Below are 12,555 nucleotides of genomic sequence, written 5' to 3' on the forward strand. Positions count from 1 at the left end.
TTCACGCTGCGGAATTTCAGCGGCTGAAACTCTTCCGCGCAAAGAAAGAACATGTTCATTCTTTGCCCAGATTCCGCGAGCACTGCTTAGCCGTCAATGATGATGGCTCAGTGCCCCGCGGCCCTAGCGCCGAAGTATTTTCGTCGGCGGCCGCCAGACAAAATTAAGCTAGCGGAGATTCCGCAGTGTGAAGGCTGCATTCACACCACGTTTTTGCAATACAGTTCCCGGATACATTTTCAATTTGAAAACCGTATGCATTGACTCTCCATTGAAAACCGTATGGCAAAAGATGCATCAGGTTGTGTCCGATTTGCATCCTGTATGGTTTTGTCAGGTTTTTTTTTCCCATACCCAAAACTGTAGCCTACCACTGTTTTTGGTGAAAAACCGTATTGAAACGTGTACTTTTTTTTTTTTTTAACATGGGAGTCAATGGGATCCGTACAGAACCGTATGTGCGTACAGTTCCATCCGGTTTTCACCATACGGTTTTTGACTTTGCACAGTTTTTTCTTTTTAGGAATTTCAATCAAACAAGTGAAACTTTATTCATATTGGAAAGAAAAGTTAAAAACGTATATATGTGTATAAACGTATAAACAATGATGTGCTTGGTTTTAACGTAACTTTATTCTTTCATGAGTTATTTACAAGTTTCTGACCACTTATAAAATGTGTTCAATGTGCTGCCCATTGTGTTGGATTGTCAATGCAACCCTCTTCTCCCACTCTTCACACACTGATAGCAACACCGCAGGAGAAATGCTAGCACAGGCTTCCAGTATCCGTATACACTGCTATATACTACTATATACACCGCAGGAGAAATGCTAGCACAGGCTTCCAGTATCTGTAGTTTCAGGTGCTGCAGAATGGGCAAAACAAAAATTGGAACAGGACCCTCAGTTTAGGCAGAATATTTTGTTCAGTGATGAGGAAACTTTTATGTGAATGGTGAAGTTAACAAACAAAACCACCGCTATTGGTCTGACACTAACCCACATTGGATAGATCCCTCCAAGACTGTGGGGACACAAAAATTGATGATATGGTGTGGTATATGGGGTACAAAGATAGTGGGGCCATTCTTCATCAATGGAAACCTCAAGGCCACTGGATATGCTAAATTGCTGCATGATGATGTGTTTCCCTCTTTATGCACTGAAGCTGGCACGTTCCCTGAGTTTTTCCAGCAAGATGTTGCACCACCACATTATGGGTGTCAGGTCCGAGCATTCCTAGATGAACAGTTTCCTGGGAAGTGGGTTGGTCGTCGTGGGCCAGTTGAATGGCCCCCAAGGTCTCCCGATCTGACCCCCTTAGACTTTTATCTTTGGGGTCATCTGAAGACAATTGTCTATGCTGTGAAGATACGAGATGTGCAGCACCTGAAACTACGGATACTGGAAGCCTGTGCTAGCATTTCTCCTGCGGTGTATATAGTAGTATATAGCAGTGTATACGGATACTGGAAGCCTGTGCTAGCATTTCTCCTGTGGTGTTGCTATCAGTGTGTGAAGAGTGGGAGAAGAAGGTTGCATTGACAATCCAACACAATGGGCAGCACATTGAACACATTTTATAAGTGGTCAGAAACTTGTAATAACTCATGAAAGAATAAAGTTACATTAAAACCAAGCACATCATTGTTTTTCTTGGGAAATTCCCAATAAGTTTGATGTGTCACATGACCCTCTTCCTATTGAAAAAACAAAAGTTGTATTCAAAATGGCCGACTTCAAAATGGCCACCATGGTCACCACCCATCTTGAAAATTTTCCCCCCTCACATATACTGATGTGCCACAAACAGGAAGTTAATATCATATTATTATCATCAATAGTATGAGGAAAAGCAAACTTTTAATAAAGTAGGATAAAATCACATGAATCTTAAAGTATATCAACACCAAGTGAGTGATCGCACGCAAAAATAATCTTAATACAGTGCCAAATAAATTGGCATAGACAGGTAAACACAGGGGTATAAATTGGGGGAGGGTCTGTAAATCTGACCCCTAGTCAACCCTTCTTGGCACAGTAACCGGTCCCTGATTTGTCCTATTAAAGGGGTAGTCCAGTGGTCAAAAACGTATCCCCTATCTTAAGATTGCAGGGGGGGGGGGGTCCGAGCTCTGTCGAGATAGCGCATGCTGACCACCGCATGAAGCGGTGGCCGACACGCCCCCCCCCCCCCCCCCCCCCCAATACATCGATATGGCAGAGCCGGAGATTGCCGAAGGCAGCGCTCCGGCTCCGCCATAGAGTTGTATTGACGGGGCGTGTCAGCCGCCACTTCTTGCAGTGGTCAACACGCCCCCTTCCCGTGGGCTGCCGGGGCCCCATACAGGAGATCGCGGGGGGCCCCAGCAGTTGGACCCCCCGCGATCTGAAACTTATCACCTACCCTTAGGATAGGGGATAAGTTTTTCACCACTGGATATCTCCTTTAATACCCTCAATGTTATTTTATCCTACTTTATTAAAAGTTAAGTTTTATATGCTTTTCCTCATACTGTATTACATGTTCTAATGTGGAGGAATTATTGATTCTCATCCTGGTCACAGCACCCCATTCATTGGCACGGTTTACATTGTTTGCAGAAAATACTCAGCGAAATACGGCACGTGTGACCCTACCCTAAGGGTGTTTTTACATCAGTATCCTGTACATATTTGATGCACTGAATTTGAAGCTGCAGATTTGAAGCTGTGTTCAGTCATTTAGCTTATCTTGAACTCTGCAGCATATAATCTGCAGCTTTAAATCCTGTGCATCAAGTAATGCACAACATACTGTACGTACAAAAACACCCTAAGGGTAGGGTCACACATTGGCCCTCATTTACTATTGCAAACCAGACATGTTTTGTCGGGTTGTGCGCCAGAAATTGTGTCTGCGCCAGAATATTTTCACAAAAAACGACATATTTACTAAGGTTTCCACAGAAAATGAAGTGGATTTGAGCTGAGGAAAACCCCACAGATCAGAGCATGTGTAAAAAAAGCAAAATGTAGGGAAAGTGGAAAATGTAGGGAAACCTTAGTAAATACTGTGGAAAATAAATTGTAGGGAATTAAAACCCACAAAGAAACCTACACAACACTCTTAGTAAATCAGGGCCATAGGTTATTTTTTTTCTACCCATTAAAGTCATTGGGTAGCAAAATAGGCTGCATGTTTTGCTTCCCATTGACTTCAATTAGTAGGAAAAACACATCAGCAAATACACAGCAAAATACGCCATGTGTGACCCTACCCTAAGGGTCAGTTTACACTTGTATTTTCTGTTGCAGGTTTGCAGTAGCAGACTTATCTACCCATTAAAGTCAATGGCCAGCAAAATCTTCTGCAGCAAATCCGCAGCAAAAATAAGCATGTGAACTGACCCGAATGGTATTTTGATACGACTGTTATGTCTGTACAAAAAAATCTGTAGAAATTCAAGGTATACCTGAGATTTCATCTGTGGGGTTAGTCTCCTATCCTGTGGGGTAAATCAACATCCAGGTTTTCTGATGCAGATTCCAATATAAGACAATAATATTCAGATTCTCCCTTTTTATGGGGATTTTAATGCAGAATCTGTGCTGACATCTTATGAAAACAATTGTATGAACATGGCCTGTGTCATCACATGACCAAGACTGATTTTTATCTGCTGCAAAATGGCAATGGAGGTGTTCCATAAGTGACAATGAGAAGGTTCGTACATTTTTAGAGCGAGATGTAACTCCATGTATTAGGAATAAGGCCATTTGTGCACTCATTCCTCTCAGAGGTTTCACGGAGGGCAGTGTTTTCCAAACAGTGTGTCTCCAGCTGTTGCAAAACTTGTCATTTTGCAACAGCTGGAGACACACTGTTTGGAAAACACTGACTTAGGGTATTCATTGGGACCTATTACTCTCCAGCTGTTGCAAAACTACAGTTCCCACCAGCATGCCAGGACCCTTATGCTGGGAATTGTACTTTTGCAACAGCTGGAAAGTCACAGGTTGGGGGTCACTGATATAAAGAATGGCATTTTTACTGACATTGTTGGACCAGTCGCCGGGTAAGAAAACATTGGTAACACAGAGGCTGTACTCAGGCCTCCGGCAGTCCTGCTACATGCTAAGTAATATTGCTGCTCTGCAGTCCTAAGCTAAGCAGGAAACTTATAATTCTATACAATATGTAATCTTACCTTTTTTCCATTTTGCACATCTTTGCCCACATGAGGCTGACAATATTTGGTGCATTCATACCGACAATCTCATGCTGGGTATATGCTTTTATCCATACAAAGGTTATAGCAACCTAAAACAATACTACTACCAGTTAATATGAAACATCTGTAACTGTCTGTGTAGGGTCACCTATAACCCTGATTAATCATAATATTTGGTTACTGTCAAGATACTGATCTCCTACTTACAAAATAATGTTTGCATGCATTACTAGTTCTAATTCTTCTTAACAAATGTCTCCCCCTACAGGACAACCGTGGAATGCTGCATTGGAAATTGTGACTGCACGCTGCTTTGTCTTGTAGCGCCATCTAGTGTTACTTTTACAGAATGCTTGCAAATGATGAGGAAATTGTGTTTTTTTTTCTGTTCTGTGCAGGAGTGTAAGCATGTTGGACATGAGGTATGAAGAGGAAGGAACAATGATGCCGCACAGCAGGGCCCACCAAGAACATCTGCAGTTTGTGAATGATCTTCTCAAAGAGGAGGATGACACGTGGCAGAATGTAGGTAGTTTTTGCCTGTTTAAATGCAACGTCTTTTTCCAGGCTTCTCAACAGTTCATACATCAAATCTTTCTTGTTCCTGAACATTTTATTTTAAAACAACTGAATTATTTTGCACAAGGTATACTTAAATAAAAGCAAATAAATATAAACCTGCCTGTCCCTAATTCTTACCATCTTACAGTAGGTTGGGTAGAAAGAAATAAGGCATAGATGAGTGACAATATGTTTATATAGGAGCTTTACATATAAAATAGAGTTTTAAAGGGGTACTTTGGTGGAATTTTTTTTTTTTTTTTTTAAATCAACTGGTGCCAGAAAGTTTCTTATTTCTTCCAGTACTTATTAGCTGCTGTATGCTCCACATGAAGCATTTTCTTCTTTTCTTTTTGAATTTTTTTTCTGCCTGACCACAGTGCTCTCTGCTGACACCTCTGTTTATCTTAGGAACTGTCCAGAGCAGGAGAGGTTTGCTATGGGGATTTTCTCCTGCTCTGGACAGTTCCTGACATGGACAGAGGTGTCGGCAGAGAGCACTGTGGTCAGGCAGAAAAGAAATAAAAAAGAAAAAGAATTTCCTATGGAGCATACAGCATCTGATAAGTACTGGAAGGATTAAGATTTTAAAATAGAAGTAATTTACAAATCTCTATAACTTTCTGGCACCAGTTGATTTTAAAAAAAACTTTCCACTGGAGTACCCCTTTAATGACATTTATTTTACCCCTTTTAATGCACTGGAGTAATAGTATGAAAAAGTTAAAATAGGTGCCATCAGTAGGGAGCTGAAACGGAATTGGTTAGGGATGTATATTATATAGTTTAATTATTAATTTTTTTATGTAATTTTTTTTCTCTATAAGAACTAATTTTTTTCCAAAATCCTGGAATTAGAATTACAAAAAAAAAAAATTAAATCTGCATTGTTTTGATTCTAATTTACTGTAATCTTGTTCTAGGACCTTGCCCGATGGAAGACCCGCAGGAGAAGTGCATCACAGGACCTGATAAAGAAAGAAGAAGAAAGGAAAAAGATGGAGAGGCTGCTCAGTGGAGACAGTGACTCCGAAAGGAGAAGAAGCATAAAAACATATAAAGAAATAGTGGAGGAGAAGTGAGTCTTTTCTGGTTAATGCAGAGTATATGTGGCATATTAAAGGGTTATTTCCATATGATAAAGTGATGATGTGTCACTAGAAAATAATCTCTGGGCCGGGACCCTTCACCAATGCTGAGAATGAAGGAGCTCTGTGCAGGTTTAGTTCTGCACCCCATCAATGTTTTTCTGCAGAATAATGGTCCTCAGCCATCCACTCTACTGGGGAACTGCAGTAGAGCTCTATCCAGTAAATGCAGACGCCACACTGCCGTGCCCTTCACGGCCTGAGCATGGGAGCCCTGATGCGGTGCCATGACCCCTTTATTTTCAGGATCTGTGGTCAAACCCCCATTGATCATAAAGTGATAGTATTCCCTAGTCATATGCCATCACTTCAGATTGGAATAGCTTTTTCAGTTGCTCTGTATGTCAAATGTTGGTGTCAAAATTTCAGAACAGTTCAAGGATTTGTCCTCTTTACCTCTTATTCAAGCAGATATCTCTGCCAAGACCACATGGTCAGCTGGTACTGTTTATGGACTCACTTAGTGTATTACCGTTTAGAATTATACATTGACATGGTGCCCATTGATGTACGAAATATCCCCTCAGTCATCTTTGTATCTCTTCATAGTAACTTTAGTTTTAGTAATATTTGATTGGGCAATATAATATAATCTGATCTATATATATTGGGCCAGGCAAAATAATCTGATTTCACAATATAATTTAATCTGATTGTAATGGATATGGATATTTTTTTGCTGAAAATGTTTTATCCTATGAAAAAATATCTGCTTGTGCTCACAACTTTATTTGATATATAGCTAGAATTATGAAAAGATTTTTCATCTGGCAGATTTGTTGCAGAAATTTCTGCTCCTGAACAGTTTATTCCATACTGTACGTGTGAATGGGGTTGTGTCTGCATCATCTGCATGGATTCCTGCATTCCCTGAGAGAGTCACAGAAACTGAAGATTTTCTTATATGATCATACTCCAAGGAGCTTCACACGTCCTCATGTTTATATGTATGATGTTTATTTACTGTAAAGAATGTGTGATTTTATGATGTTACAATCATCATAAAATATCAAGTGCTAAAATCACTTTGATCACAAAACAGGGGATTGTGGGAGCTGACATTTGCGTAGGGTTCCCAAGCCACATCTTATCATTGCAGTGATAGTGATGTCACCACTGCAGCCACTAATTAGTTTCCCTAGTTGCCTATGCTGGCAACAACATTTGACATTTTTGAGCATTGTACATAGCCAATAACTGCCTCTAAATTCCTCTCATTGTTTTTATGTCCTAACAGAGAGAGGAGAGAGAAAGAATTGCACGAAGCCTACAAAAATGCTAAGACAAAAGAGGAAGCCGACAAGATTTTGCAGAAATACATAGAAAGGTTTACAATAAGTGAAGCTGTTCTTGAACGTTTAGTGATGCCAAAAATCCTTGAGAGAAGCCACTCGGTGGAGCCAGGCTTACTCTCCTCTACAGAGGACCCCAACCCCCTGAAATATCTGAGGCAAGAGTCTCTACCGTCTCCTAAATTCACATCTACAGTGGAGGCGACCATCTCTCCTACTAGTGAGTCAGACTACAGAACACCAGCAGGTCGGACATCACCAACAAAAAATGTGGTTTCTAAGGCAGTGCCTATGCTGACTGCCAGGCCTTACTCCCAGCCCAGAAGCACACAGCAGGTCTTGAAGACATTCAAGGTAAAAGTTGTGATTGAACTGAAATTATCTACATCAGGAAATAGTATGTCTGGATGTTAAGAAACCTTCTGAATTTGCTTTGTGGAGTGGAATCATGACCCACTCATCTTCTAGAACCCCAATTAATAAGGAAATGTTGAGATCTAGTGGTTTATGATAGATATTTACTTTAAAGTTACTTTTAAGGAAGGACTTGTACAAAATTGTTTATCCTTTATCCTACTTGTCATCTATATGTGCATTGCATTGCATCTACTGGTGCCTTCATTACTTTTTCCGGTCCTGCCCTGGACCATGTGAGTCCCTGAAAATTGTAGCATGTTGTGTGGAGTGTCACTTTATTCATTCCAGTAAGACTCACAAAACCACAAGTCTTACGGGTGGTCTGTGGCAGCTTCCCACCTGGCTTGACTGATAGGTCTCTCCCTATACCCAAGCAAGAAAAGGTCTATTAATCAGGGCTGGCGTGACATCTTGGCACACAGACAAGTACTTACTCAGCCAAACAATGGCCACAGTGGGGATCTGCCTTAACACTATCCATGTGTTTGTAGAGTGTAGTAGGAATAGAAATGGTAAGGGTGGGGGGAAAAAATTGAAAAATGGGGGAGAGAAATAAAATAAAAATTTCCAAGGCTGGTTTTTATTTTTTTTTGGGGGGGGGGGGGAGAAGTAAGTAAAAGTAAGGAATATAACATACAATAGACCTTCACGAAAGACACCTTAGACTTTGTAAGTTCTTCAGTCTCTCCTAAAGATAAACAAATTCTGGAATACAATTCAAACACTGAGAATGCAGTTTTTAACCCGTTCCCGCAAAATCAGGTACATGTACGTGGTGATTAGAGATGACTTCCCGCATCACCACGTACATGTACCTGATAGATATAAACCGTCATGGCGCCGCCGGGCGTTGTGACAGGTTTTTGAGCTTGGCTGTGCTTCACAGCCGAGCCTCCCTGAAGCCGGCCAGGGACCAATCGCAGTGGTCTCCGGCTGGCGATCACTGCTATTGGTCCGTCAGTACAGACAGACCGATAGCAGGGATCTGGTGGGGGTCTCCTCCTTCAGGGGCTCCTCCGTCGCTACACACAGTGAAGCGATCGGTGGTGAGGGGGGCAGCACTCGGGATCAGAGCTGTGCTTCAATCCTGAGTTAACCCTGTCACTGTGACTGCAGCGTCTATTAGGGTTACAGAGGGAGGGAGCAACTTCTGTCACCGATCGGCGCCCTGCAAAGTGAAAGCAGAGTGCCGATGGTTGCCATGGCAACAGTGGCCTCCGTTCTCATGGCAACAGGAGCAGATCAGATGTGTAAAAAAAAAAGTTAAATGTGAAAAAATTTGAAAGAAATCTAATTAAAAAATTTGAAAAATAAAGTGAAAAAATATAAAAAAAATTATAAAATAAATTTTATATATATAAAGAGAGAGAGAGAGAGAGAGAGAGAGAGAGAGAGAGAGAAAATCCAGATAAATCCACAGCACACTTTATCTGGATTTTCTGTGAAGTATATGGACCCTTGACCAAGGTCTGGTTCTGCGTGCTCCCATTCATCTTAGCTCCAAGAGTGCTGCTTTTCTTTGGATATATATATATATATATATATATATATATATATACATACATACATACATACATACACAGTGGGGCAAAAAAGTATTTAGTCAGCCAACAATTATGCAAGTTCTCCCACTTAAAAAGATGAGAGAGGCATGTAATTGTCTTCATAGGTATACCCCAACTATGAGAGACATAATGAGAAAAAAAATCCATAAAATCACATTGTCTGATTTTTTAAGAATTTATTTGCAAATTATGGTGGAAAATAAGTATTTGGTCAATAACAAAGGTTCATCTCAATACTTTTGTTATATACCCTTTGTTGTCAATGACAGAGGTCAAATGTTTTCTGTAAGTCTTCACAAGGTTTTCACATACTGTTGCTGGTACACTGCTTAAAAAACTAAAGAACACTAATGTGATGTCCCAGTACAGGTACATGGTCCTGTACTACTTCTAGGCCCTGTCAGGTTGTGTCCCTCAGTGACCTGGTGGCTCCCCTGCAGGGTCTCCCCTTGTTCTCCTGTTGGTTTAATAAATGTGTGTATGTTCCTTTAATGCATAGACAGGATCCTATGTCTAGATAGTCTCAAGGACCTGTGGGAGATCTAAAGGATCTGTATGTAAGTTGGTCACGTGATGTTAAGTCACATGATCTGTTGTCACATGTACCTCCCAGAGAGCACCAGCTTTATCCTATGATCCATAGCTTGACCAATGGGCTTTAGTCCAGCCCCCCACTATATGATAGTACAAGAGAGAGAATTGCAAATGGCCACCCCTTTAAAGTCTTTGCTGAAGCAGCAGCTACCAGAGATCTCAGGACAAGTGTTCAGCATCTTGCAGGCCACAAAGCTGCAGTCTCCAGTAAGTCTACAAGTCTATGTCCACTGTCACTGAAACTAGTCAAGTCTAATTACAAGTCAAGTTAATTACAAGTATTGGTCCAGCAAGCTGCGAGGTCCTCTGGGTCCTGGCCACCTCTCTTTGAAATGTGGCCTTAGCTGTGAAGATAATTACACCAGTCTTCTATTCAGTAAAGCCTCCGTTTGACCATAACTGGTTGTGGACTCTTTATTTACTACCAGCCCGTGGTATAGCGTGTGGTGTTCTGGAACCCAACAACCATACATCACAAACACATAGGAGTTAATACCATCCAACCCCCCGGGGTTAGTAACATCAGATCCCACCATCGCCACACAGTGGTCCCACCATTCACCCAGAGGGTCACCACACTAAGATAACACCTCCTAGATCTGAGTGAATTAACTAATCGTATGAAATACTTTTGTCTTTACATACACTGCTCAAAAAAATAAAGGGGACACTCAAACAACATAATGTAACTCCAAGTCAATCACACTTCTGTGAAATCACACTTTCCACTCAGGAAGCAACACTGATTGACAATCAATTTCACATGCTGTTGTGCAAATGGAACAGACAACAGAAATGATAGTCAATTAGCAAGACACCCCCAATAAAGAAGTGGTTCTGCAGGTGGTGACCACAGACCACTTCTCAGTTCCTATGCTTCCTGGCTGATGTTTTGGTCACTTTTGAATGCTGGTGGTGCTTTCACTCTGGTGGTAGCATAAGACAGAGTCTACAACCCACACAAGGGTTTCAGGTAGTGCAGCTCATCCAGGATGGCACATCAATGTGAGCTGTGGCAAGAAGGTTTGCTGTGTCTGTCAGCATAGTGTCCAGAGCATGGAGGCGATACCAGGAGACAGGCCAGTACATCATGAGATGTGAAGGAGGCCATAGGAGGGCAACAACCCAGCAACAGGACTGCTACCTCCGCCTTTGTGCAAGGAGGAGCTGGAGGAGCACTGCCAGAGCCCTGCAAAATTACCTCCAGCAGGCCACAAATGTACATGTGTCCACTCATCAAATGGTCAGAAACAGACTCCATGAGGGTGGTATGAGGGCCCGACATCCACAGGTGGGGGTTGAGCTTACAGCCCAACACCGTGCAGGACGTTTGGCATTTGCCAGAGAATACCAAGATTGGCAAATTCACCACTGGCGCCCTGTCATCTTCAGATGAAAGCAGGTTCACACTGAGCACATGTGACAGACGTAACAGTTTCTGGAGAACTTTCTTCTGCCTGCAACATCCTCCAGCATGACCGGTTTGGCTGTGAGTCAGTAATGGTGTGGGGTGGCATTTCTTTGGGGGGCCGCACAGCCCTCCATGTGCTTGCCAGAGGTAGCCTGACTGCCATTAGATACCGAGACGAGATCATCATTCACTTGTGAGATCATATGCTTGTGCAGTTGGCCCTGGGTTCCTCCTAATGCAAGACAATGCTAGAGCTCATGTGGCTGGAGTGTGTCAGCAGTTCCTGCAAGAGGAAGGCATTGATGCTATGGACTGGCCCGCCTGTTCCCCAGACCTGTTCCCCAGTACATCTGGGACATCATGTCTCGCTCCATCCACCAACGCCACGTTGCACCACAGACTGTCCAGACTCATCAGGAGCATGCCCAGGCATTGTAGGGAGGTCACAACCCCCATCAGTAGACGGCTGGCCCTTATACCATCCTTATTGAGTCTGTTTCTGACCGTTTGAGTGGACAAATGCACATTTGTGGCCTGCTGGAGGTCATTTTGCAGGGCTCTGGCAGTGCTCCTCCTTGCACAAAGGTGGAGGTAGAGGTCCTGCTGCTGGATTGTTACCCTCTTACGGCCTCCTCCACGTCTCCTGATGTACTGGTCTGTCTCCTGGTAGCGCCTCCATGCTCTGGACACTATGCTGAAAGACACAGCAAACCTTCTTGTCCACAGCTCGCATTGATGTGCCATCCTGGATGAGCTGCACTACCTGAGCCACTTGTGTGGGTTGTATACTCCGTCTCATGCTACCACTAGAGTGAAAGCACCACCAGCAGTCAAAGGTGACCAAAACATCAGCCAGAAAGCTTATGAATTGAGAATTAGTCGGTGGTCCCCACCTGCAGAACCACTCCTTTATTGGGGGTGTCTTGCTAATTGCCTATAATTTCCACCTGTTTGTTCCATTTGCACAACAGCATGTGAAATTGATTGTCAATCAGTGTTACTTCCTGAGTGGACAGTGTGATTTCACTAAAGTGTGATTGACTAGGAGTTGCATTGTGTTGTTTAAGTGTTCCCTTTATTTTTTTGAGCAGTTTTTTTTTTACCCATTCCTCCATGCAGTGATTTTTTGGGGGGCTGTCGCTGGGCAACACAGACTTTCAACTCCCTCCAAAGGTTTTCTATGGGATTGAGATCTGAAGACTGGCAAGGCCACTCCAGGACCTTGAAAAATGCTTCTTACAAAGCCACTCCTTCCTTGCCTAGGTGGTGTGTTTGGGATCATTGTCATGCTGAAAGACGCAGCCATGTTTCATCTTCAATGCCCTTGCTGATGAAAGGAGGTTTTCACTCA

General features: G+C 42.5%; 1 protein-coding gene across 1 annotated transcript in view; it reads left to right on the forward strand.

Annotated features, from left to right (window-relative positions):
- Nucleotides 1-12,555, forward strand: part of LIMCH1 (LIM and calponin homology domains 1) — a 357,736-nt gene that overhangs the window by 273,964 nt on the left and 71,217 nt on the right. Inside the window, exons 17-19 of the mRNA XM_056557079.1 lie at nt 4,615-4,741; nt 5,701-5,855; nt 7,163-7,571. Of these exons, the coding sequence (XP_056413054.1) occupies nt 4,615-4,741; nt 5,701-5,855; nt 7,163-7,571 (691 nt within the window). The remainder of the gene's footprint in view (nt 1-4,614; nt 4,742-5,700; nt 5,856-7,162; nt 7,572-12,555) is intronic.

The sequence above is a fragment of the Hyla sarda genome, chromosome 1 (assembly GCF_029499605.1).
Source record: "Hyla sarda isolate aHylSar1 chromosome 1, aHylSar1.hap1, whole genome shotgun sequence".
In the NCBI taxonomy this organism is placed as follows: domain Eukaryota; kingdom Metazoa; phylum Chordata; class Amphibia; order Anura; family Hylidae; genus Hyla; species Hyla sarda.